At 41.5% G+C, this 25,327-nt stretch overlaps 1 protein-coding gene across 3 annotated transcripts in view; it reads right to left on the bottom strand.

Annotated features, from left to right (window-relative positions):
• Positions 1-5,511: 5,511 nt before the first annotated feature.
• crebbpa (CREB binding protein a) overlaps positions 5,512-25,327 on the bottom strand; it is a 78,778-nt gene continuing 58,962 nt past the window's right edge. The window contains exons 11-31 of one of the 3 annotated variants that reach the window (XM_022668644.2): positions 24,969-25,031; positions 23,564-23,685; positions 21,226-21,393; positions 20,890-21,138; positions 19,996-20,160; positions 19,376-19,556; positions 18,987-19,105; positions 17,995-18,234; positions 17,476-17,564; positions 16,599-16,679; positions 15,741-15,797; positions 13,562-13,639; positions 12,374-12,441; positions 12,078-12,228; positions 11,298-11,444; positions 11,091-11,204; positions 10,813-10,978; positions 10,525-10,692; positions 9,503-9,664; positions 9,127-9,408; positions 5,512-8,913 (exon numbers count right to left, since the gene is read on the bottom strand). In XM_022668644.2, coding sequence (XP_022524365.2) covers positions 6,703-8,913; positions 9,127-9,408; positions 9,503-9,664; positions 10,525-10,692; positions 10,813-10,978; positions 11,091-11,204; positions 11,298-11,444; positions 12,078-12,228; positions 12,374-12,441; positions 13,562-13,639; positions 15,741-15,797; positions 16,599-16,679; positions 17,476-17,564; positions 17,995-18,234; positions 18,987-19,105; positions 19,376-19,556; positions 19,996-20,160; positions 20,890-21,138; positions 21,226-21,393; positions 23,564-23,685; positions 24,969-25,031 — 5,081 coding nt within the window. In that variant the 3' untranslated portion in view covers positions 5,512-6,702. The remainder of the gene's footprint in view (positions 8,914-9,126; positions 9,409-9,502; positions 9,665-10,524; positions 10,693-10,812; positions 10,979-11,090; positions 11,205-11,297; positions 11,445-12,077; positions 12,229-12,373; positions 12,442-13,561; positions 13,640-15,740; positions 15,798-16,598; positions 16,680-17,475; positions 17,565-17,994; positions 18,235-18,986; positions 19,106-19,375; positions 19,557-19,995; positions 20,161-20,889; positions 21,139-21,225; positions 21,394-23,563; positions 23,686-24,968; positions 25,032-25,327) is intronic. The other 2 variants (XM_049473282.1, XM_049473283.1) reach the window with 2 other exon arrangements.

Raw genomic sequence — 25,327 nt, 5'->3', positions numbered from 1 at the left:
TAAAATCACCTTATAATAATAATTTACTTTTAATTAAAAGTATTTCCACAAATGTTGTTCTAGGAAACTATAGGGTGGGCTTGGGTTCATATTGGCAAATGTGTCCCCCCCCAATATCAAGCCCGCTCCTACACCCTTGGCATAGTTGTCTTGTTAAAGTATCCAGCCCCAGCGCAACTTCAACTTTCTCACTGATTAAACACAGTTCTCAGGAATCTGCTGATATTGACTGAAATCCATGAGACTCTAAACTTTAACAAGATTCTCAGTAGCTGCACTGATCACACAGCCCCACAGCACGATGAACCACCACCACGTTTTACTGTGAGGAGCAGTAGAGTGTTGTTCTTGGAATGTTGTGTTCTTTTCCAACACTTTTAGTGTCATCAGTCCACAGCTCTATCTTCCAAAATGATCAGCAATCAATCGTCATGTGTGACTATAGGTGTGTCCCAATTCAGGGGCTGTATCCTTCTAAGGACGCGGTCTACGAAAGTGTGTCCTTCGTAGGATGGGTAGGCTGCAGCGGCTCTACTGAAATGGGACAGTCTAAGCTATGGAGTTTTTCCTGTTTCCTGTTTGAGATTCTACAGGTCCTTCTCAAAAAATTAGCTTATTGTGATAAAGTTCATTATTTTCTGTAATGTACTGATAAACATTAGACTTTCATATATTTTAGATTCATTACACACAACTGAAGTAGTTCAAGCCTTTTATTGTTTTAATATTGATGATTTTGGCAAAAAAGTAAAGAAAAAATTAGCCTATTTCATCCGACCAATAAAAGAAAAGTGTTTTTAAAACAAAAAAAGTCAACCTTCAAATAGATATGTTCAGTTATGCAATCAGCCTGTGGCACAGCTGAGGTGTTCTGGAGGCCCAGGATGCTTCTATAGCGGCGTTAAGCTCATCCAGAGTGTCGAGTCTCACGTCTCTCAACTTTCTCTTCACAATATCCCACAGATTCTCTATGGGCTTCAGGTCAGGAGTGTTAGCAGGCCAATTGAGCACAGTAATACCATTTACCAGTGGTTTTGGCCCTGTGAGCAGGTGCCAGGTCCTGCTGAAAAATTAATTCTTGATCTCAGCAGATGGAAGCATGAAGTGCTCCAAAATCTCCTGATAGCTGCATTGACCCTGCCCTTGATAAAACACAGTGGACCAACACCAGCAGCTGACATGGCACCCCACACCATCACTGACTGTGGGTACTTGACACTGGGCTTCAGGCATTTTGGCATTTCCTTCTCCCCAGTCTTCCTCCAGACTCTGGCACCTTAATTACTCTGGTACTTTGGAGCACTGAGCAACAGCTGCTTCTCTGTAGTCCAGGCGCTTCTGCCGCTGTTTCTGGTTCAAAAGTGTCTTGATCTGGGGAATGCAGCACCTGTAGCCCATTTCCTGCACACGCCTGTGCACGGTGGCTCTGGATGTTTCTACTCCAGACTCAGTCCACTGCTTCCGCAGGTCCCCAAGGTCTGGAATCGACTCTTCTCCACAATCTTCCTCAGGGTCCGCTCACCTCTTCTCGTTGTGCAGCGTTTTTTGCCACACTTTTCCTTCCCACAGACTTCCCACTGAGTTGCCTTTATACAGCACTCTGGGAACAGACTATTCGTTCAGAAATCTCTTTCTGTGTCTTACCCTTTTGCTTGAGGGCGTCAGTGATGGCCTTCTGGACAGCAGTCAGGTCGGCAGTTTTTAGTAATGAACCAGGCTGGGAGTTTTTAAAAGCCTCAGGAATCTTTTGCAGGTGTTTAGGGTTAATTCGTTGATTCAGATGATTAGGTTAATAGCTCGTTTAGATAACCTTTTTATGATATGCTCATTTTGTGAGATAGGAATTTGGGGTTTTCATGAGCTGTATGCCGAAATCATCAGTATTAAAACAATAAAAGACCTGAAATATTTCAGTTGGTGTGCAGTTGGTGAATCTAAAATATATGAAAGTTTAATTTTTATCATTTTCATTTCCGCTAGAGGGAGCCCTCCCCCTCCTCTCTCCCTGTTGTAGCTGTGATGTATCAGCGCGAGTTTTACATATTGTACATACTAAGATTTTATTATCAAGTTTTTATTCATTTTGGACTATCCTGTAGGTTACACACACAGTTCAACAAACATTTACCTCATATTATTTTATCATCATCAAAAATAAATATATAAATAAATATATAAAAATATATACAAATATAATATATATATATATATATATATATGTAAAAATAACAGGGTTGAAAATTACAGGGCTGCAGGGAAAGCCCATCCAATGAATTATATTGTATCCAAATTTAAACATTAGCTTAGAGATTTTATAAGACAGATTTATTTCTGACTGCACTTATAACTACAGTTTAATAAACATTTACCTCTTATCCCTTCTACATAATTTCAAAATATAAAAAAATGACAAACAAATGAAAATAACGGTTGAATAGACGATTCAGACAACATTTTTTAAAGCAGTTATCAAAACCTCTTCCAGTTTTTGCCTTCATATTTTATCTTAAATTATTATGCATTTAAATTAAGATTTCATAAGGTTTTTCATATTGTCTTTGACTGTCCAGTAAATTATAAAAACAGGTTGAACATTTAATTCATTTCTTTTTTTCATCTATTTTAATCAATATAAAATTAAAACTCAGTGACAAAATTGATCATTTCAGAAACTTATTTAAAAAAACATTATTTTAGATTTTTTTTTGACAAACCTTTTATTTACCTTTTATTAAAATAATCTAATAGAGCGATGTATATTGCAGTTCGTGCTCTTATTTTTTTTAATCGTGTGAACGATTTTTCAAATTCAAGTGATTGAAGTCTTTTTTTTTTCAGTTCATGCGCACACAGGCGGGATTAACACTCAACTGTTAATGTCTGCTATGAGGGACACTCTTTATATATATATAAAAAAAAGAGATTCAAGTTATATATATTACAAGAATAAAGATGGACGTTTTTTGCTGCCTTTTAATTAGTTTATTGCGACCAAGAGAACATAAATAAAATACAGTAAAAACCCTGTTCAGCTGATCGACAATATCCTCCTATTGAATCATGCAAATATTTCAATAGGCACAATTTTAGAGGCTGCAAGTTTCCAAAAATATCTAGATAGCTCTGCACAGAGTCTGTGTGAACCCTGCATGTTTAGACTAGATTCTGAAGCAGGAAGGAAATGTAATGTAGTCTATTTTATTGGGTGAAATGCTAATTAGCTACTGACTCAAGATTTGTTCCTCCTGCTCTAAACTAAAACAATATAAAATCTTTCCTTTTAGTTGTTTTAGGTTAAGTTTAGAGTAATATCATTAGTGGATGTGAACTGTAAACTAATGCAGCACATCCAGGTTCTCATTTGGAGCTGGAAAACCTGAGCTTGTTTTGAGGTACTTAATTTAACTTTGATCCTTAGCAAAGTCTAACGCAGTGATTTCAGCAGGTTTTAACTCCAACCTCAATCTAAGGGAGCTTTCATTCCTTCTTCTGTAGAGTTAAATCACTTTTCTAGATGGTTTAGACTCTCTGACCAATTTCAGAATATGGAGGCAGACTATCATCCCCTGATAAACAATAGAAAAAGAGCAGTATCCGGACTCCCCTTCTCAAGAAATCACAGCAATGCGTGTGGAAGAGCTTATACTGGTGACTCCTTTATCTACTGTAACTGTAGATTCATTCTTATTTACAAACAGAAATAAAAAGATATACAAGGAGACGGGTCCTCTGTGGAGATTGTTAAGAGCACCAAGTTCCTTGGTGTCCACTTAGCAGATAACCTCACCTGGACCCTGAACACCAGCTCTACAGCCAAGAAAGCCCAGCAGCGTCTCTACTTCCTCCGGAAGCTGAGAAAGGCCCGTCTCCCTCCAACCATCCTCACACTCTTCTATAGAGGGACCATTGATAGCATCCTGAGCAGCTGCATCACTGCCAGGTTTGGGACCTGCACCGTCTCTGACCGCAAGACCCTCCAGCGTATTGTGAGGACAGCTGAGAGGATCATCGGCGTCTCTCTCCCCTCCATCACGGACATTTACACCACCCGCAGCATCCGCAAAGCAACCAGCATTGTGAATGACCCCACTCATCCCTCACACAAACTGTTCTCCCTCCTGCCTTCGGGAAGAAGGTACCGCAGCATCCGGTCCAGCACGACCAGATTCTGCAACAGCTTCTACCCCCAAGCCATCAGACTCCTCAACTGCAGAGACTGAACTGATGGTTTTTCTGTACATGCACACACACTCTTACCCCACTTACCCCAGAAAATGGAAAGCACTAAAAATCCTACTACCTCACTGGACTCTATTGCACACTGTGAAATAGAGGTAATTACCACCTCACTGGTCTTTTTTGCACACTGCAAAATTTGCACATTGTCTTGTTATTTATTATTCTTTGTCTGTATTGTGTTGTATTGTCTGTCTGCACTTTTGTACTGCTGCACTTATTGTTCTGTCTACACTGTGTTTATGTGCACCATGGTCCCTGGAGGAACGTTGTTTCGTTTCACTGTGTACTCTGTATATAGCTGAAATGACAATAAAAACCACTTTGACTTTGGGTGTGCCGGGGAACGGGCAACACCTGGAAAGAACTGACGACATTCTTCATACCAACAAACAAATGATGAGAGTGTAGCACACTTCTGGAGTGCACTCTCTAAACTGCAGAAACTGAAACTCACCGGACCAAATGTACACAAATTAATAAACACAGCCTAGCTTAGCAACACCCACCCCATAATACCACTGCCTGCATGAAGCTCTGTTTACCTTGCGGAGCATCTAACTTTCGCTTTACGCAAAGCCACGTCACAAGTACTGTTTGTTCAATATTTTAATTGACTCACAAGATAAGTGCAGGACCAATCAAAAATCTAAAACGTACCACTTCCATGTGGAGTGGGAAGAGGACTGTTTTTTTATAATGTCAAACTTAAGCAAATTTTAATTCTGCAAACAGACATTAAATGAAGTCGAGGGCCTCTGCTGGGTAGTTTTGAACTTGCTGGCTGAAGAAAAACATCAGAAAATGAGAAAATGTGCCGCATATCTGACAGCATTTTTGGATCAACCTACTGTGAATCAGCCTTTTCCAGATATCGGTCCACACTCACTGACGACCACTTAGAAACCAGCAGCTACTGTCCAGCTACTTGGCTGATATTCAGTGTAAATCATTAGAATAAGGTTAGTGTGATTTTTTTTGTGTGGTGATATGAAGCTTTAAGAAAATGAGGCCTGGTGGATTACGATGTCCTGTCCACTGGAAAAGTGTGGGCACCCCTGTTCTACACTATAATTCGACACATATTTTACACCTGATATTTAGTTTATTTAAATATTATTAAACTTTATTATTAAAGTAGGTGTAAAACGCCTAGCAAACCTTCATTTTTAAAAGTATTGGTCCATGTTGTGCAATAAAACCGTACTGACACAGAAACCAGTCACTCCTTCAGATTCACAATGTGAGAAAAGACGAAACACTCCAGATAAAAGGTGGATTTGATCTGTTGCACACAGTTTATTTAACAATATGGTATATAAGTAAGAAATAAGTTTTTAACCAGTTTATACAGTGATTCCATTCTCTCTTCCTTATATTTATAGTACTTTGCTTAATAACTTGCATGATTTACATTAAGAGGAAAAGTGGAGCCCCAGTTCAAGTTTGTGTGTGAGAGGAATGAGGGTCGACAGCCGAACTCTCAAGTGTTCCAAAAAGCAGTCAACCAGTGATCGCTCATTCCAAACCCACTCAGCTCAGTGGGCGTCCGTCCCTCCCTCTCACTTTATACTTATAGATCTGTATCACAAAATTAGGACAAAAAGCAACAATTTTCTACATCTGCAAGACAGAAATTCTGGATCCAGGCCAGTGAGATGTTGTCCGGGTTTGCACATCCTCTTGCGGCTGTTGCCGTACTGTGTTTCTGACGCATTGGTATGTGTGTGTGTGTGTGTGTGTGTGTGTGTGTGTGTGTGTGTGTGTATGCCCAGTTCCTATAAACACAAACAAATAGTTCTCCTCAAAAAGACTTCACAATGAGGAAAGGAGGACTTCCTCCAAAATGCAGGTCTGAAAACAGAAAAAACAAACAAACAAAAGAAACAAAACGGTACAACACCAGAATACAATCGCCAGGAAAGATGAGAGCAGAGAAATCCTTGCCCGAATCCCCAGACAAATTATTTTACAGTTCTTAAACACAAAAGTTCTGAAGTTAGACAAGGTACAAAATAAAAAGGTATGAATTATATAATGAACTTTTCTGTTCTTTTGCTTTTTTTAAAAAAGAAAAGAAATAAAGACCAGGCATGAAACCTTATCACACAAAAGAAAAGGGAAAAAACTGAAAAGAAAAAAATAATTAAAACAAATAGACCACGTTTTGGTCTGAAACAAAAATATATTCTTTGAGATTTAAATTTCTTTTTAAACAGCAATTTTATTAATCCCTCAACTCAAAGGAAGAAATATTAGTCTTGCTTTAGGAAACAACATTTCTAGCATTGTTGACTTTTTTTTATTTCTTTTTTTCTCCTCTTACATTTCTTGGAACTTTTTACATGTCAGTACAAAAAAAATCGAATCAGGAAAAGGAGAAACCAAAAAAAGGGAAATGGGGTAAAAAGGAGGAGGATGGGAGCAGGACTTGTTGGGAGGGAGGTGGTAGTCTCGCAGAAAACGCTACAATCCTTCCACAAATTTCTCCAGCGTATCTCCTGTGGTGTCTCCAACCATGCCTAAGTCACTGGGCAGCCCCCCGCGGTTGGGGGTGTTAAGCTGCGGGAGCATGGCGCTCTGTTCCGGCGTTCCCAAGTGTCCCTGATCCATAGAGCCGGGCATGGGGGCCAGGCCGGGGTGAGGTGAACCGGAATGAGGCGGGCCGGGGACGTGCTGGGGCGACGGTTGCGGCTGGACCTGGGGACTGGGGCTGGAATGGGGCGGCGGTTGTTGGGACGGCGGCCGGGGCGACTGAACTGGGGCTGGTGAACGCACCTGGTTGCCGAGCGCGTTGCCCATTGGCTGTCCAGCCAGGTGAGCGCCCTGTGGTTGACCGGCCAGCAGGTGGGCCTGTGGGCTCATGGGCCCGGGCTGCGCAGGAGAACCAATCTGAGGCTTGAGGACGGCCTGCTGCTGCTGCTGCTGGAGCATGCGCTGGTGCAGGAGGTTTTGCGTGCTGTCCATGCCCAGCCCAGGTTGCCCCATTTGGGCCATGGGAGGCAGCTGACCCATGGGCCCGCCAGCCCCCTGCATGGCCAGCTGCTGCTGCTGCTGCTGCATCCGGAGTTGCGAGTAGCTGGCTGCAGAACCCTGCGCTTGAGGGAACTGGCCATGCGCTTGGGGCATCACGCCCTGTTGCTGCTGCTGCTGTTGTTGCTGCTGCTGACGCAAGAGCTGCCTGCGGTACAATTCCTGTATCTGAGGGTTGTTGGCGTGAGCCGGGTTCATGAGTTGACCCTGTGGTCCGAGAGCTGCCATGCCTTGTGTTGGTGTCTGTTGGGGCTGCTGAGGGGGCATACCTTGCCTTTGTACAGCCGGCATGGCTGCCATGGCTTGCATCGCTGGCTGCATGCCCTGTTGTTGCTGCTGCGGCTGGTTGGCGTGGTATTTGGCCGTTCTCTGTTTGATGAAGGCTGCCATTAGCTGTGGGTTGGACTTTAGGATGTTGAGAACCTGCTGTTGCTGCTGGGGGGAGCTTGGTGACTTTAGTGTGCGCAACAGATCTTGCAGAGCATTGGGAGCAATGGCTCCGGGTCTCTGCGGAGTTGGTGGACGCTGGCCCTGCGTGGGTACCATCATGCGTTGTTGCTGTTGCGGTTGCTGGGGCATCATTGCCCTTTGCATCGGTGGGCCTTGGGCTACCTGCGGTGGTGCCACCGGCTGCTGAGGCTGAGCCACCGGCATACCAGTTTGCGGGTTTCCGGGCCACTGCCCCGGAGCCATGGGCTGCATTACCTGTGGACCCCGTGGCCCCACCATCTGCATTGGTGGTGGCTGCATCGGGCCCGGCATGCGCTGAGTCTGGTGGTTCATGGGAAGGCCGTTCATGGTCATGCGGTAGTTCTGGCTCTGCTGAGCATGCGCCACCATCTCTATGTGCCGGGCCATTTTGACGGCGGCCAGCGGGGGATGCTGTTGCTGAGGCTGCTGCTGTTGCTGTGGTGGCTGGGGCTGTTGCGACTGTGGGGGAGGCTGGGGGAGCGGAGACTGCTGCTGGTGTAGAGGGGAGGCCTGGGGACCTGGCTTGCCTTGGGATGATTGTGCTGGGGGCTGGCCATTGCGGGGAGCGTTGGGATACGTAGGGGACATAACTCCAGCACTGGGGGTGGCAGGTTGGTTGGAGAGGGGCTGCGGGGTCTGAGGTGTGTTGGGCTGCTGGTGGGCGGTGGGTGTGCTCGGGGCTGTGGACGGCGGAGGTGACGGGAGGCTCTGGGGCATGCCGCGAACCTGCATGGTGGCCATGCGCCGTCGCATCATCTGAGCTTGCTGAAGTCTGTGCTGCAGCTGCTGCTGACGGAGTTTGTGCTTGATGTTGAGGCAGAACGGCACGGGGCACTTGTTCTCCTGGCAGTGCTTGGCGTGATAGCAGCAGAGAGCAATAAGCTGTTTGCAGACTGGACAGCCGCCATTGGTCTTGCGCTTGCAGCCCTTGGTGTGCTGCACCACCCGCTTCATCTTCTGGCAGGACGGCAGGGAACAGTTTGCGTTGCGACACTGGCAGGCGTGCACCAGAGACTGAATGCAGCGCTGGATACTCAGGCGTCGGCTCTCTTGAGGGCTCTTGGAGGCTTCGCCACTCTGACCGCTACTGTCATCATCCAGACCAAGACCCCACTTAACCATCTGGTGCTCGTGGCCTTTAGTGTTATAGCAGTTGATGCACAAATCAAAGTCCTACAAGAAACAAGAAAAACAATTTAATAAGAAAGAAGAGGACCAAGACAGTGTATAATTAAACCAAACTCTGTCATATATAGGCCGAAGTTACTACCCAAAGTATAGATTTTGTATGGCCTTTAAACATTTTACATGAACTGCAGCAATAAGTTGTCTCAACACCACGACTGCACCCCAGCTTCCCCATGATGAACAATGTTTTATTCTGACCTCGCACACAGTACAGTGCCACCGAGTCTCCACATGGTGCTTGCACTCATTGCAGGTGTAGACAAAGCGGTCCTGTCCCTGGTTATGGAGCTCCACCAGCATGCACATGGTGCTCCACTTGCAGCGTCGAAGAGAGCTAAACTCCCAGTGCTTATCCCGCGCCAATGTCAGGAACGCATCGCGACCGTCCATCAGGTCACAGGTTAGCAGGGGATCGGGGTCCATTATGGGTGGTAATGTGTTGACCATGGGCCCAGAATGCAAATGGATCACGAAAAACACCTGGAGAAATTCAGGGGGTGGTTTAAAACCAGATATGCAGTCCACTCTCAGTCCAAACAAAAAAAAATTCAACTGCAATAGGTCGAACTCTTACCTCTTTGTGCTTCTCCATGGTAGCATAGAGTTTCTGGGAAAGGTCATTAGCTACATTCGGCATCCCAGGCTTCTTCTTATTGGCTCGGCTTACACTGCTCTTATTCTTATTGGTCTTCTTATTGTTCTTCTTCTTGCCGTTCTTACTGTCACCTGGTGTGCCCTAAGGAAAAAAGGATAAAAATTGTGTCCCAAAGGCGGCAAAAAAGGCGAGACTGCAGACGGTTAAATGTGGATAGTTATGGAGTTATGATCGTTTTGTAGCTTGGTCTTTTGAACCGACTTTATTTGAAGTGGTCCTTTTTTCAGACTGTCAGTAACACATCTGTGATGTAGCAGTATTTGAATCGAACAACATTTTAACTAAAGAATAGAACTGAATTCAGTTTTTCATCTTATTTGGAGTGTGTAAATATCTGCAGATTTTAATCTGAGAAATAACTGATTATCTAAGAGTTCTAATACACACCATCGAAACAGCGCTCTGTTACAAACCTGCTACTGATCCAAGCCTGTAACTGGATTTTAACTGGATTAAGATTAGATTAAGGAAACAGATGACGGTCTTGGGTTTATATCATAGTTAGAACTAGGTTTTGGACTGATGAGGGTAGGACTATGGCCAGGGTTTAATCTTGGACTGGGATTAACTTTGGGACTATGGTCAGGATAATAGTTACGATAAGATTTCAAGTTAAGGTAAAGATAAGGGCAAAGGATAGGTCTTGAACAGAGGTTAATGTAAGCTTAGGGTTAGGGTAAGTGGAAGTAACATACTAAGTATATTTTTATGCAACATATCAAGAGTACAGCTGTTAAATCTAAGTAATGCACAAATAAAAACATTTCAAGATATTTACCTCAGTGTATTTGAAAGTCACTGGAGCTATTGCACTGATTAATATGTTGTTAATGTGTTACTGACACTCTTAAGAGTTTATTACACATTTACAAGACAATTCAAAATAAAATATTACCGGTACATTTAACGTAAGGATGATTCTTCATGTGATTAAAGCTTACCTCTGGAGTTTCACAAGCTGCAGTGTTCTCCTCCTTTTTCCTCTCCTCCTCCTCTTGCTCCAACTCCTTAATGCTCTCTTCCAGAACATTGGGCCAGAAATCACCCTCAAAGTATGATAGCTCATTTGCACTTGTCAGACGATCCTCTGTTGCTTGCTTAAAGATGTCCTAAAATAAGTATATTTGCTGTTAGACACACATTATGCTGATATATATATTTCTTTCACAAAGCTGATAAATTACATTTTTAGACTGTCTCAGGATGATGAGCAGTGCAGTACACTTTACCTTGTAGTCGTGTAGTATCCTTTCTGCAAAGGCTTTGTCCAACATTTTGCGGTACCATTCTTGTAGGCGTTTAGGCTTGGGGATCTTCTGGTCGGCAGGATGACAGTGAAAGATATAGTCATCACCCTCGCTGGGCGGACATGCCCAAATGTGTCCGGTCACATATCTGCCAGCGTGGTAGATTTTAATCAGGTTAATGACATGATCCCCATCATGAGCAGCATATAGAGTAATCCAGTATAATATCCAGTTATACAGGGGAAAAAAGACAAACGTACCCGAGTTTTTTGACGTACTCCAAATAGCCAATGAGGATTTCATGATAAACGGCTGTTCTAAGCATTCGGGGTTTAAAGAAGTGAATACTGTCGAGGTATGATATGTATACCCGTCTGAAAAAGAGAATAAATCATGGATGTTACACTGTGGCTCTATTCCCAGGAAAAGTGAACACAGAAGCTGTAAGAGCTCAGGTGAACGCTTACCTGGTGTTGGGGAAAGGACATTCTGAGCCGTATTCCTGCACATGCATGCCAAAGAAACACACGTCGACACCGTCAATCTCCTCAAAGGCGAAAAGTGCTTTGGTTCTGTAGGGGAAGCTCTCGGACATCTCACCTGTATCTACAAACCTGTGGGAACAAAAATGTGATTAAGAACCTAATAACAAGCTGACATTTCAGGGTATATGGAGATCTAGCCAAGCTTCAATGTGCTTGAGATCATTTAATTGGGTTCCAACAGGCCTACTCAAGCTTGCATTCAACTGTAGCGCAACCTTTGGGTGTGAAACCCGTCCACACCGGGCCGATGTGGCTGCAAGCTGCTCTCACTTAGTTGTTATAGGACTGGCCAACTGATTAAACAAATGGAATCAAGTGTGCTGCTGAAAAGCCTGCAGCCATTCAGTCCCACATGTTGGCAGGTGTGTCACCCTTTGCCTTTTTGATATGCTTCTGTAAACATTTGAATTTGTGACGTTTTAGATCAAATTTACTTTCATATTCTCAGTGTCACTGGTTTATTTCACTATTTTTTCTCGACTGTAACAAACCACATAAAACATGCAGGGAAAGCAGTATATAAGCATGTGTGTATAGTTGTCACAAATCCATTGTATCTAAGAAGGACAACTTTACAGGAGATTCATTGAATAACCAACTGCCAGATTCACGTTATTTCCAAGTGAAAAAGAGGAAAGAAATGCAAGGCTTACGATCGAATGCAACAATATAATGTTGAATCCTATACAAGACATCATTTACCTGGCCTTCATGCCAGGTTTGACCTCCACCGTTTTGTCTGAACTGGCCACCACTCGCACGAACACCTCTCCAGCTTCTGGATGGTTCTGTCTCTTCAAGTATTTGTTCACGCGGTCCTCTATATATGTGCCCAAACGTGTTGACTGCAACCCTGTAATGAATTCACACACGAAATCTTAAGTCTACAAAATTCCAAATATAAGCAGTGTTTTTTTTGGCTTTTTGTTTTTACTGCCACATGTAACTGGTTAAATCATTAAAACTACAGTTTACTCAGAAAAAAAATAGTCACTCACTTTTTGCAGAAAACTTATTCTCCTTCCTTGACTTTACACTTTTCTTCAAACAGTTATCACAGATAAAGCTGTGGAGACAAAAACAGTTAGAATTTCTGACGGTATAAATTCACTGCTAAAACAAAGGGAACACTTAGAGATACATTGTGTTGTTTAAGTCAACCACAGGTCTGTGAAATCAACCGGTCCAGTTAGGAAGCATCACTGACTGTGAATCTATTTCACCTGCTGTTGTGCAAATAGAACAGACAACAGGTAGAAACGAGAGGCAATTAGCAATACAACCCCTATAAAAGAGTTTCTGCAGGTGGAGACCACAGACCTTTTTCTCTGTTCTTATTCTTTCTGACTGATGTTTTAGAGACTTTTGCATTTTGTCAGTTCTCTCACCATAGAGGAAGCATGAGGCAGAGTCTACAACAACAGAAGTGTCTCAGATAGTGCAGCTCATCCAGGATTAGCACATCAATGCGAGCTGTGGCAAGAAGGTTTGCTGGGTTTGTCAGCAGCACAGTGTGCAGAGCATGGAGCAGATACCAGGAGACAGGAGGAACAGGAGGAACACCAAGATTGGCAGATTCGCCATTGGCACCCTGTGCTCTTCACAGATGAGAGCAGGTTTACACTGAACACATGTAACAGACATGACAGAGTCTGGAGACGCTGTGGACCGGTTTTTGCAGTGGGTCAGTAATGGTGTGGGGAGGCATTTCTTTGGAGGGCCGCACAGACCTCCATGTGCTCTTCAGAGGTACCCTGACTGCCGTTAGGTACCTGGATAGATCCTCAGACTTGTGAGACCATATGCTGGTGCATTTGGCAGAAATTTCCTTCAGGAGAACATTCGCCTCCTCATCGGGATCACGCCCAGGCGTTGTGGGGAGGTCATACAGGCACATGGAGCCATTTGATTTTCCACCTGGATTTTGAGTATGATTCTAAATCCAGACCTCCATTGGATAATAATTTTGATTTACAGTGATCATTATGTTATTTTGCTCTAAATGCATTCCACTATTTAATAAATAAAGATTTTCAACTGGAATATGTTATTAATTTTATAATGTGTTATTTTAGTGTTCCCTTTATTTTTTTGGAGCAGTGTATATATATCCCCCTCTGCATCAAAACAAGAGGGGCAAAAAGCAAAGCAAACACTCTCACACAATTTACAACTATATATCTCACCCAGCAGGCCAGATGACTTCATAATGTAACACACATATCTGATGCATCTTACGCCCACAATCTTTACATTCAACAAACCTGAAAGAAAGAAAGGAAAAAAAAAACAATAAATGAGAAGGTTCTGAAATCTGATGGGTCAAATGCAGGTAAACAAACATTTCTACTACAGTTTCTTATCTCCCTAATGTCTCTGGTTTTGTCCTTATTACAGTACTTCTCAACCACCAACCATTATGCCACCGCAAACTTGTATCATTTCAGACAAAAAGAACAACTACATAACCCCAGCCCCAATCAGATTTGGCTGATTGATTTTTGATTATCTGGACATCAACAACAAGAAAGATACATGAAATAGCATTTTAAAATAATCCAAACAATTTCTGCTGGTAGGAAATGTGATATTAGATTTGTTCAGTCTGGACGCAACCAAAAAAATCCACATCACTGAATGTGTCTACACTGTGACATGCCATTAGGGCTGGGCGATATGGATTCAAAAAATAAAATAAATACAAAATACATTAAAAAATAAAATAAAAACAATGTTTTTTGCTGAATGGGTTTATGCAATATAAAAAAAAGACACCTTTGAGACAAAACTACATGTTCCAGACATTATACAGACATGTTTTATCCAGTGCCATTTCCTGTATATTAGAGTAGCCTAGTAGTTCTAGCAACATTTTATAACTGAAAGGAAATTCAAATGACCCCTATTCAAATAAATGTTTTTTTCCCCACTTTAAGTAACATAAAAACATGACAAAAAATACAGTGACCGTTTGGAAAAAGTGCATCTAAAGTGTTTGAGAAAAAATAAATAAAAAGTGCAGTTTTCTGTAAATCTGGGCTGAAACAGTGTGAGGAATATTCTTATATGCGTGTGAAGAAGCTGATTGGTCAGTTCAGGTTAGAGTGGGCGTGTTTAGTATTGATGCTTCACGCTGCTGCTCTTTATTAGTGCTGTGCTCTCAGAACAGGAGACGTGCTGGTGTTGAACTGGGTGTTCTGCCGTTATGCTCCGTTTTTAGAGCTCACCATCTGAACATCTCCTGCCTCTATCAAATCTGCACAGATCTGACTGGATAAGGAGCACCTCTGAGGATATTTACATGCACGGGTTTGGTCTGTGAGTATCCTTGTCCTGCAAAGGCTAGTAAATTTGAAGTGCTTAAAATGAACACTGTGGAAAGAAATAATTCTCAATACTTCACCAGCTAGTACAGTTTACTAAGCAGCTCCTCTTCTGCACTTTCTGTCATGCATTTCTCCAGGTTCTGGCTGTGTGCATTGTGAAGTGATGAGGTAGGGGAGTGTTTAGTGAGGGAGAGAGGCGGGGTGAGATGAATTTGTGCAGAAACACGGGGAGAACCGACAGGATTCTCTCATATCTCCTATGAAAATATATCAGTATTTTGTCCAGCTCTAGGTTTCAGTGAGACTGTTTAAAGATTGACATGATGCTCCTCCCCTCTCTTTCTGATCACTCTCAAATATCAGTGCGGACTGTAATCTTAACAAGCTGATTTCAGCATCAAATCCAGTCTTGGATTAAATCTCTCTACAGGAATTCTTCACTGAATGTGAATCTGTATCTGTAAACTTGGCCATCAGAGTGGAAGTGCCATCAAAATTGCGGGAGCTTACAGCAGGTGGTGCCACTGAGCACTATCTTTAAGTGACAAGCCTACTACCAAAAAAAATCACTAACTTAAATATGCCCCATGTAGGGGTGGGCGATATGGCTCTAAAATAATATCACGATATTTCAGGGTATTTTTGTGATAACGATATACTTGGCGATATAGGAAAACTAAAATAATTCATTCATTTCAGGAATATAGTATAATAGTATAACAGCATAATCATAATGTAGCAAAATAAATAATATAGCATAAAATAATATAATGCAGCAAATAATATTGCAGAATATTTAGTGCATGCATATAAACTGCAAACTAAAACAATTATACAATAAATACACCTAAAGCTTCACAGTAAATAATAGACTACTTTTAAGACAGAACAGCCCTATTATCACGATATGGATTTTTAATATCATGATATTTCTGTGTCACGATATATTGTATACGATATAATATTGCCCACCCCTAGCCCCATGGCATTAAGGGAAATGTAGTTTTTTGAGGATGGGGCAAAAGTGAGATGTACTTACGGCTCAGGGTCTAGTGTGTCATTCTTCTTCCTCTCAAACTGGTCTTTAGAAATCATGCTGGGGAAGAAAAAAGGAGGCAAAATTGTAAATTAGCCAGCAATTTGGTCAGAATCATGGAGGGAGACATGACACACACACACACACTAATACTAGCTGGTGGTTTTGGATGCTTTCATTTATCATTTATACAAATTAATCTTTTTTACCCAGTGTCTGAAAGATACTAAAAAAAAAATCAAATGAGAAAAATATGCCAAATTCAACATTTATGAAAGAAGCCTTTATTATTGTTGCAGTTAGGGATTTTCCTGCTCCAATCACGTGATCGGAATCAAGGTGGGGAAAAAAAAAAAAAAAAATAATAATAATAATAATTACAGATTACACTATTCTAATAAAAAGCATTAAAACTACCATAAAATATTATATTATAGTAAAAAAATCTAGTTTAAGTCTAGTCTGCCAGGCCTAAACCATACTACTCTGTTATTACTGTCTCCACACCAAAAAGAACCGTCAGCATTTAATCATGATCTTAAACATGATTTATAACAGAATTAATTTTTTTTTGTTTATTTATATATAAAAGTTAGTACTGATATGCCCCTTAAAAAAAAGAAACATTATAGCTATAGGTTGGCGATTAATTATTAATTCTGAAAAGTGCTCTCCTCGAGCTGTACTTTCTCAAAATAATTTATAAATCAACTTTATAGGCAAGTACAGGGCCGAAAACAAAACCACAATATTCACAAATATCAGTGAACCATGCCGAATATAAACAAGCTATTTAATTAATACTTAAACTACTAAAACATCACTTGTATCTTTAGCACTACAGGAGGGAAAAGAACTCACGTCTGCGGCTGTGCAGGATCATCTCCAAGAGTCACGCTGTCTCCCTGAATCTCATTGAAGCACTTCTCACAGAAATGATACCTGTGTGCACAGGAACGATTCAAAATCATCCGAATACACAGACACGCAACTGAACAATTCTCTCACCCCCTTACACACACACACACACACACACTGAAGACCATCCAAAAACTTTTTTTCTAAGTAAGAAATATTTAACATATAAAATTATTTTTTGTTTCACTCTGAAATAAGGTAAGAATCAGTGTTTGAAATCAACTCAAATGATCGTGGTTCTTTGCAGCTGTGACGGATTTTTACTTGAACAACTGGCCTGACCAGTGCAAGCAGTTCATACTGCAGGGGGCGCAAGGGAGCCCATTCTGAGTAATCAGGCATTTATTTAACAAGGAGGGAAAAAGTGTGCAGACACGAGCCAGCCAGCTAGCGTATTAGATCTATCAATGAATTAAACTGGTTGCAACGGGGAAACAGAGAGGGTCTGAATGTTTGATGAAGCATCTTATAACAATGTTCTGTAAATCTGTAGCACATATAATGGAGACAAACACAAACCAGTAAAGACACTGAGGTATTTAGATATACGCAGACGTGGAAGAATGCCTGTAGTTTAAAGCAATCATATGACAGTTTTACAACATTTAAGAATAAGTTACTAAAAACTTATTATTATAGCATGTTTTTACCATCAGGGTAAGTCACAAATTAAAAAGTAGTACAAAAAGTACTATACTAAGGAACTAATGAGCTTTCCTTTTGTTGCTGATGATGTGTTCTCTCTATAGATAATTTACACTCATCTTTTCTGACTCCTGCATCTGCCTGTGTACAGACTGTGGAGTTAGACGGTTCTTACCTGTTCTGGTAACTGTAGTAGGTTCCGTCTCGGGGAATGGTGCAAAGCTGCTTGCCATAGCAGCACAGCGTTTGAGGGGAAAACTCATACTGCAGATATAGAACATGACAATGACTGTAAAAACATTGTATACCAAGTCATTGTGGAGGATTTCTATTGATTTATCATGAAATTCTAAAACAAAAAATTCTAAAATCAAAAAAAGGAACTTCAGGCTGCTACATTTTTGTCTATGCCTTTAACTTTACTAACATTTTTTACCAATAAAACAGATTTTTTTTAAGTTGCCTATGCCAGAAGATCCCCTTTTACTCTTTATCCTGATCTCAACCCAGCTGATCTAGCAAAACAACTAGTAAAAAGCCCTTTCTGAGTTAAGAGTGGTGTACTGGAGCAAAAAGCTCATTAAAGCCCGCAGGGCAGGAGTTCCTCCAGGGCCAGGTTTCTGAATACCGTCTTCAGGTACAGACTACTTTACAGCACCAGGGAAAACCAGTGGACTGCACCGTGTCCCCTCACCTTCCTCCCACAGCAGTAGCCCAGGCCCTGCATGACCGGGTCAATCTCCTGCTCAAACACTTCTGCCAGTTTGGAGCAGTACTTGTACACTCGGGACGTTTTCCTGTTGTAGAGCCAGGCGTTGTTAAACATGAGCCACACATCATCCACGTACTGCCACGGCTCCTGGTACTGTCCCGTGTCCAGCTTCCGCTTTATAGTGGACAGATCGATTGGGTTCTTCACTATGTCAAAATAGTCCTACAGACAGACAAAAACACAAACAAACAAAAAAAAATATATATATATATGTGCTATGATTCAGATGATTAAAAGAAAAGCAAATAAATGTAAAAAAATTACAACAACAAAAATGCTGATTGTGATTTATTTTACTGACACTGTGATTGTGATAACTCGCCCAGATGAATAGAAACTGAACTTTTCAGACACAGGAATGCCATTATTTTCCAGCATTCAGGAAAGGGGAGAAAAAAATAAAACACTTAAGATTCTAGTTTTTTTTACAGTGATATTAACATAGCACTGCTAATTTCTAAGAATGGAAAGACCCATCACTAAATCTTTAAATGTGGCCTTCTGCACATGGGACAGGACGCCTGCACTGTATTAAGGAGAGGATGACCGGGGCCAAGTATTGCAAGATGGTTGGGGAACAACCTCCTTCCTTTAGTTAGAGCACTGAAGAGCACTGGCTGGGTCTTCCAACATGACCATGACCTAAAGCACACAGCCAAAATCCCTGCTGTAGTGTGTGCAAACCTGGTGAACAACTACAGGAAACATATGACCTCTGTAACAACAAACAAAGGCTACTGTACTAAATATTAACATTGATTTTCACAGGTGTACAAATACTTATTTGCAGCAGGTGTGAAAATCAACACAATCTGACCACAATCATAAACTCTTGACTACAATATGAATTTACTGAGGTTGTAGTGTAGGTTGTGATCAGAATCAGTTTTGTGAGGTGCTCTTGTGCTACTAACAGGGATGCCCAGGAGGATGGGGTCGACCGGCTGGCGGAACGGAAGAGACTCGGGGTCCTGCCTGTAGAGGGACTCTAGCGTGGGCATCAGCGCCTGCCGCAACTCCTCCGGCTTAAAGACTGGAGAGAGGAGGAAAACAGCAGAAACAGTGAGGTTTATACTTGCTGGACAGAAAAGGCATGAAATACTCTTAACTTGTTGTTTACCAGAAGTTTAACATACAAATTATGGCTTTTCACAGAACACATTTATTCTTAGTATAGATAGCAATGGTATTATTATTTTATAAAGACCACACAAATGCTGTTTGAATAATTAAATAATAAGATCATGTAAAATGTGCTGGCTTTTATTAACAGTATTTATTCTGCAGATTCAGCAACACTCACTCTTGCGGCGAGACTGGGTGGGCGAAGAGGACGTCGTGCTGTTAGCACCACCTTCCTCCTCTTCTTTGGGCTCGGCCTTTACTTCAGTCTTCTTCTCCTCGGTTTCCATTGGCTCCTGCTTGGGCTCCGGTGCCTCTGGCTCTTCCTTCTTGACCAACAGGGATTTGGATTCCTCTTCCGTCTGTAACACAGGAGGTAATAGCTGTTAGTCAGAGGTCTAATCTGAGCTCAGTGATTTAACATCTAAAAAGAAAAACCCACAGTAATATAAAAAAAATAGTGAAAAGATATTGGCAAGAATGTGATTAATTACTCCTCCTTTACCCTTGGAGGAGGCCAAGCCCATTAATCGGCTTTAAGAAAAAAAGACAACAAAACAAAACAAACTTGACACTGAAATTTCAGTGTGAGAAAACAGCAGTTTTAATCAGAAAACTGAGGGTGAAGGAAGGATCTGAACTTTGGTAACTGATTAGCAGGCATTAACAAAAAAAAGTATATTTTAAAATACTTAGTGCTCCTTTAGCCATAACAATAGCCACATTTCTGTTTAGGGTGGTGCATAGTTATTTTATATTCACAGTGACTGTAATATAGAAGCGTTTATAAGAGGCTCCCACCTCCATCTTGGGTTCCGGTTCCACAGTGCTTGACTCAAAGTCCTGTTCTTCTTGTTTGGGCTCTGGTTTGGGCTCAGCTGCTGCGGTCAGCTCGGGCACGGCCTGCTGCGTGTGCAGGTCTGCACTCGCCACGGACGCTGGAGTGGGTACTCTGTTATCACCACTCTGAGAGACAGAGAGAGAGCGAGAGAGAGAGAGAGAGAGAGAGAGAGACAGAGCGAGAGAGAGAGAGTGCAGGTAATATAAGTGCAGGTAACCAATGCAAAGAACGGTGTGGTTATTTAAATGTAAATTAATATTGGGACAAGTAATAAAACATCCTAAAATGCTGGATTTGAGGTGTCTTACCAGGATATAGCCCTTTTGAATACTTTACCACTGTGGTTTGAAGGATAATATTAATGCAGATTACAATTCGGGACGCTTGTTAACTAAAGAACCAAGGGAATTGTGACAACAGCCATTTTAATACTTTAAGTTCTTGGCTTCAAGAAAAACAGTGTAAATTAATATTTGTTTGTAGTGTTTATAGAAATATTTCAAATATTTTGTTTTGAAAAGCGAATGTTAAAGTTGTTTGTATGTCTCTTTTTGTTCCGTTTTTAATACACTGCAGTAAATAAAAATGTTTTTCTGTAAATGTAGACTGGATCCTTCATATATTGAGTAATTTTGTGGGACAAATTAAACAAATCAAACCCTAGTATATAATAAAAATGTTTTGTATTAAATGTACTCCATACAGTAGAATAAGCCACAATGAAACGTCGCTTATTAAATCTAGCTCGTATTAAATCATGTGTCAGCTGTTAGATCTAAATCACCAGCTGCTGAACTGGATTTGAGTGTGTGTGTGTGTGTGTGTGGGACATTGTGAAGCAGTTGTGGTCTCACCGGTGTGCTTGGGTGCTGCTGTGCTGGGGCAGGAAGCTCTGTCTGGGGCTGTGTGTGTGGCGGGGTTCCCTGCACTGGGGCAGGAGTGGGTGTTCCTGCCTGGTTGGGCTGCAGTGCGGGCAGGGAAGCAGATGCAGCAGTGCCCACGTTAGGGGGTGGAGTGGCACCGAGAGAGGGCTGAGGAGGTGCAGGGCAATTCATCTGGGGGCCCAATGGGCCAAGTGCATTCATAGGGTGGTTCTGTGGCTGCTTAATGAAAGAGAATCAGACAAACACATACATGAATATTAACACCAAATGAATGAAGTTTTACATGATTTCTGAACACATACAGACCTGTGTAACAGCTGCCTGCGTGTTGGGCTGGCCCATGTTGACGTTTATGTTGTTTGTGTTGGTGGGAAACTGCTGCATAAACTGTGTCTGATTGGGTGCCTGAGCCACCATGTTCCCACCGTGAGTTGCCATCATGCCTTGTGTCATCCGCGTGGGTGACATACCCATCTGAAAGAGGCAAAACAAAAGCCAGTTAGTCATCTAGAAAAGTGGGAAATTTAAGGATACACAGAACATACTTCCGTAATTGAATGGTAGCAAAGTTTGATGTGAAATGTTCCTTATTATATTAAAAATATTACTACAGTAATGGAACTTCAGACCTGAGCCCGCAAATAAGCATCTTGGAATAAAAAAAAGAATTTCTTGAATTGTATAATTCAGAAAAAAAGATAAACTTATCTTATTTTTTTTATAAATCTTCTAAAGAATCTTTATTTTTATATTCTTCAAAATTTATTTTTAACCTTAAGCCAGACTCTAACTGGTCTTAGACTGTAGGAGGTCAGAAGATCAGTCTCCAAAATAAGAATTTTAAACAGTATTAATTACTGGCTAATTTAACAGCACTAAAACACATTTTTTCTGAAAGTACCGTTAGTGTCAACAGCTTGAATATTTCTAACAAGAGCTTTTTTACTGGAAAATAACTCGTTTTATTTCTCCTCTTACTCCTAAAGTTTATTAAATATCCTATTCTAAACAAGAATACCATTACTAACTGGAGTTTTTTGTAGCTTTTGTGTATACTTTTATTCTGGAGCAGTACATTTTACAATAAACTACTTGCAATACTAAAGTACAAAAATGCACTTTAAATGAGTACTTTATATATTATACATGTCTGGGTGGAGACAGGGTTATTGCTTGGGCTTGTGTATGAGTTTTCTGGAAAAAGCTCACTAATAAAAACTGAAGGAATTGCACCAGTACTTTTGTGTACAATTTAGGTGGCCTACCAAATTATGTAAGACAAAACACCAAGAAATACAATCTGAAACTCTTCTCATTTATCTTTACATCTCAAACCCTAATGTCTTAACTAGAGACGGAACGATTAATCGGCTATGTATCGGTAACGGATGATTTTCAGGAAAAATACGGTATTGGCGATCGGCCGATATTCCTCTGATCTGATTCAGGAGTTTAGGGTTAAGCAGTTAATCAGAGCTGTGTGTGGATGGCCGGTGAAACTCCTTGCTTACAGGAAGCAGCAGTTCCTCATCCAACCAGTACTCGGAGCTGCAGCAGAAGCCCCGCTGTCTCCACTCAGTGCTACAGACCTGCCACAACCCACAGGCTACAGGCTCAGCCATTCTGGAGCTTCTTTACAGTTTCTGCAGTTCATATGTGTAGGACTAATGCACCTCACAGTGAAGAGAAAATAAAGGTTTTAACCCCACTAACCAGATAATACAACTCTCTACAGTTCATCATTTAGCCCAGTCAGTGAGTCACGGAGTCACAAGCTAACAGCAGCAGCTAAGAACAGCAGGAATAACGTAGTTAGCTAGCTTACAAGCTAACAGCAGAATTCACGGAGTTACTAGATATGCGAACGTTTTCGTTTGTTTCCACCCTGATTTACCTCAGAGTGTTTATAACTTCGTGGTTTAGTGAACACGGCTGCCAGGTAAGACTGCTGAAGGCTACTTAAAGTCTATTGGAGGTTATTGAAAGGGTTATTGGAGGCAGAACTCAGTACAGGGAGGTTAGATAAGTGAGCAGATTCACGTCCTCACTGCAGAGAACACGCTGCGCTCACGTTTTCGTAAAAGAAAACAGGCTTCTTCCGTGTTGTACTGTTTATTAACATCATTAAAACAGATTTCGCTCATTACTATTTGGAAATTTAGTTAAAAGTGAACGAGCTATTTTAAGCAGTAAACTGACTCCGAAGAACAGGCTGTGAGGTGGCTGATGTAGGGATACACATTTCTGCGGTATTGGCATATAAATATAAAAATTCTGGTGTCTTTTAACTATTTACACATAACTTATATCTCTCCTGAAAAGCGTTTATTTTGTTCTGTTTATTTACTTTCAGCACAAATTACCAGTGTTTGCTTAAGCGTGGATGTAATTAGGGGACTCTGTACCACCTGTGTGGCATTAGGCCCCGCCAAAAATCGGTATCGGTGATCGGCCGATCAAGATGAAAGACGATCGGCGATCAAAAATCGGTCCCAAAAACCCTGAACGGTCCATCTCTAGTCTTAACTATCTTCATAATCCTGGCACCTCCTCCTCCAGAACATTTTAGAGGATTGTCTGGTTGATCACACCCACCTCAACCTTTTGGGCTGGAGACATTACAGTACAAGATAAAGATACAAACCTGAGGAACAGAACCCATGTTTATCTGCTGTGGGTGACTCATAGGGGAAGCAGCTCGAGCTGCCATTGGAGTCTGCGACATCTGAACATTCTGCATGGGCATCGTGTTGAACTGGTTCATCCCTAAAAGACAATACGAGCCTCACATTAGAGAGCGTCAACAGAACCGGCACGCGTTTTCATACCTTGTCATACATTAGAACTTGGCCCATATGGTTAGAATTTAAACCACAATACATTTCTTATTTTGGCTGATACAATATAATTCCAACATGGATACGAACAGTATAAAAAGACACTTTCTTGGGTCTACATAATTACGCAATGACATTGCCAGGCTATGGAAGCCTATGGTGCTCTGTCCTTTGTGCTTGACATGAATGTAATGAACTGATGGCACTGCTCTGTAATGCGTGCTGGTCGGTGACGGAAACTGTAAATAGTGCATATTCAATACTTAATTTTTTTGACAACTAAAACACTTTTACAATCTAAAAGCTGTGATGCTAATACACATCAGCAGGCCTCGAAAGGCTTACAGCAAGTTAGCTGCAATGTTGATTTTCCTGAGCTGATAAGATAGGGTAAAGCTGCTGTATCTTATTTTATGTATCATGTCTGTAGGTTAGTCTAAACCTGCGTTATAAAGCCTAGAATAGCGGGTCAGCAGCGATGCCAACAGCCAGACTAAGCCAAGTTAAAGTTGTGATGCTAACAGATACACAGCATCAGGCCTTGATAGTCCTAGAGAAGGTTAGCTACAGAGTAGAGCCTTACTGTGTCTTGTCTGTAGGTTACACTGAACCCGCGTTATGAAGACTAGAACAGCAGGTTAGCTATAAAGGCAACAGCCGGACTCAGCCAGGATAAATCAGTGATGCTAACGGACACAGCAGCAGGACTCTGAAAGCTAAGAGCAAGTAAGCTGCAATGCTAACTATTTTTCAAGCTGGTTAGACAATGTAAAGTTTCGCTGTTTGCTATAAGTGTTTCATCATACACTGAACATACGAAGTTCAGTGTAAAAACTGGGTAAATCCTCAGGTTACACTGCACCTGAACAGCAGTTTATTTCAAATATGAACATATTTGATAGTTGGGTCAGATCAAGAGCGAATCACGTTCTCACCACAGACTGACCGCACGAGAGTTCGTTTGGAACTGAGCAGAGATCACCTCCTCCTGCAAGTTTTGATCAGTTCCTGAGCGCGATTACTGATTTAACACATGGCCTATCAAACCGCACCAAGAGTGCCACAGAGTCCAATTTAACCCAAACCAAGCAGTGCTGGTGTGAATACACCCTTAGACATGAACACATGCATATAGATCAACATGTTACCACAACACAATAAAAGGCTTAGCTGTCACTAATTATAATAAAAGACTGGTCCAAAAGGAAATACCTTGGGAGACCTGCATGCGGTTCATTATCTGGTTTGGCACGTTGGGCATAGGCACAGGTCCATCTAAAAACCCAAAAGCAGAACAGGTAGTAAGAAGGTCTGTATTAATAAGGGTCTGTGTGAATTTCTGCTCATTTGTGTGTCTAAAGGCTGATCACAATGCAGGTAAATAACAAAACGGAGAAATATTCCCACATCACACCTATAAAAAGGTGAGGTGTTACGAGAATTCACCATGCCATTATTACTCCAAATACACTGCCTGGCCAGAAAAGGTCCCTACCTGGAATTAATTCATCAAAAGCCTCCCATAGGATATTTACTGCATGGGTGATTATGTTTCCATTTGAAGAACTGAC

Source organism: Astyanax mexicanus, unplaced genomic scaffold (genome assembly GCF_023375975.1).
Source record: "Astyanax mexicanus isolate ESR-SI-001 unplaced genomic scaffold, AstMex3_surface scaffold_36, whole genome shotgun sequence".
NCBI classification, from domain to species: domain Eukaryota; kingdom Metazoa; phylum Chordata; class Actinopteri; order Characiformes; family Acestrorhamphidae; genus Astyanax; species Astyanax mexicanus.
This window is presented reverse-complemented; position numbering and strand designations above follow the sequence as displayed.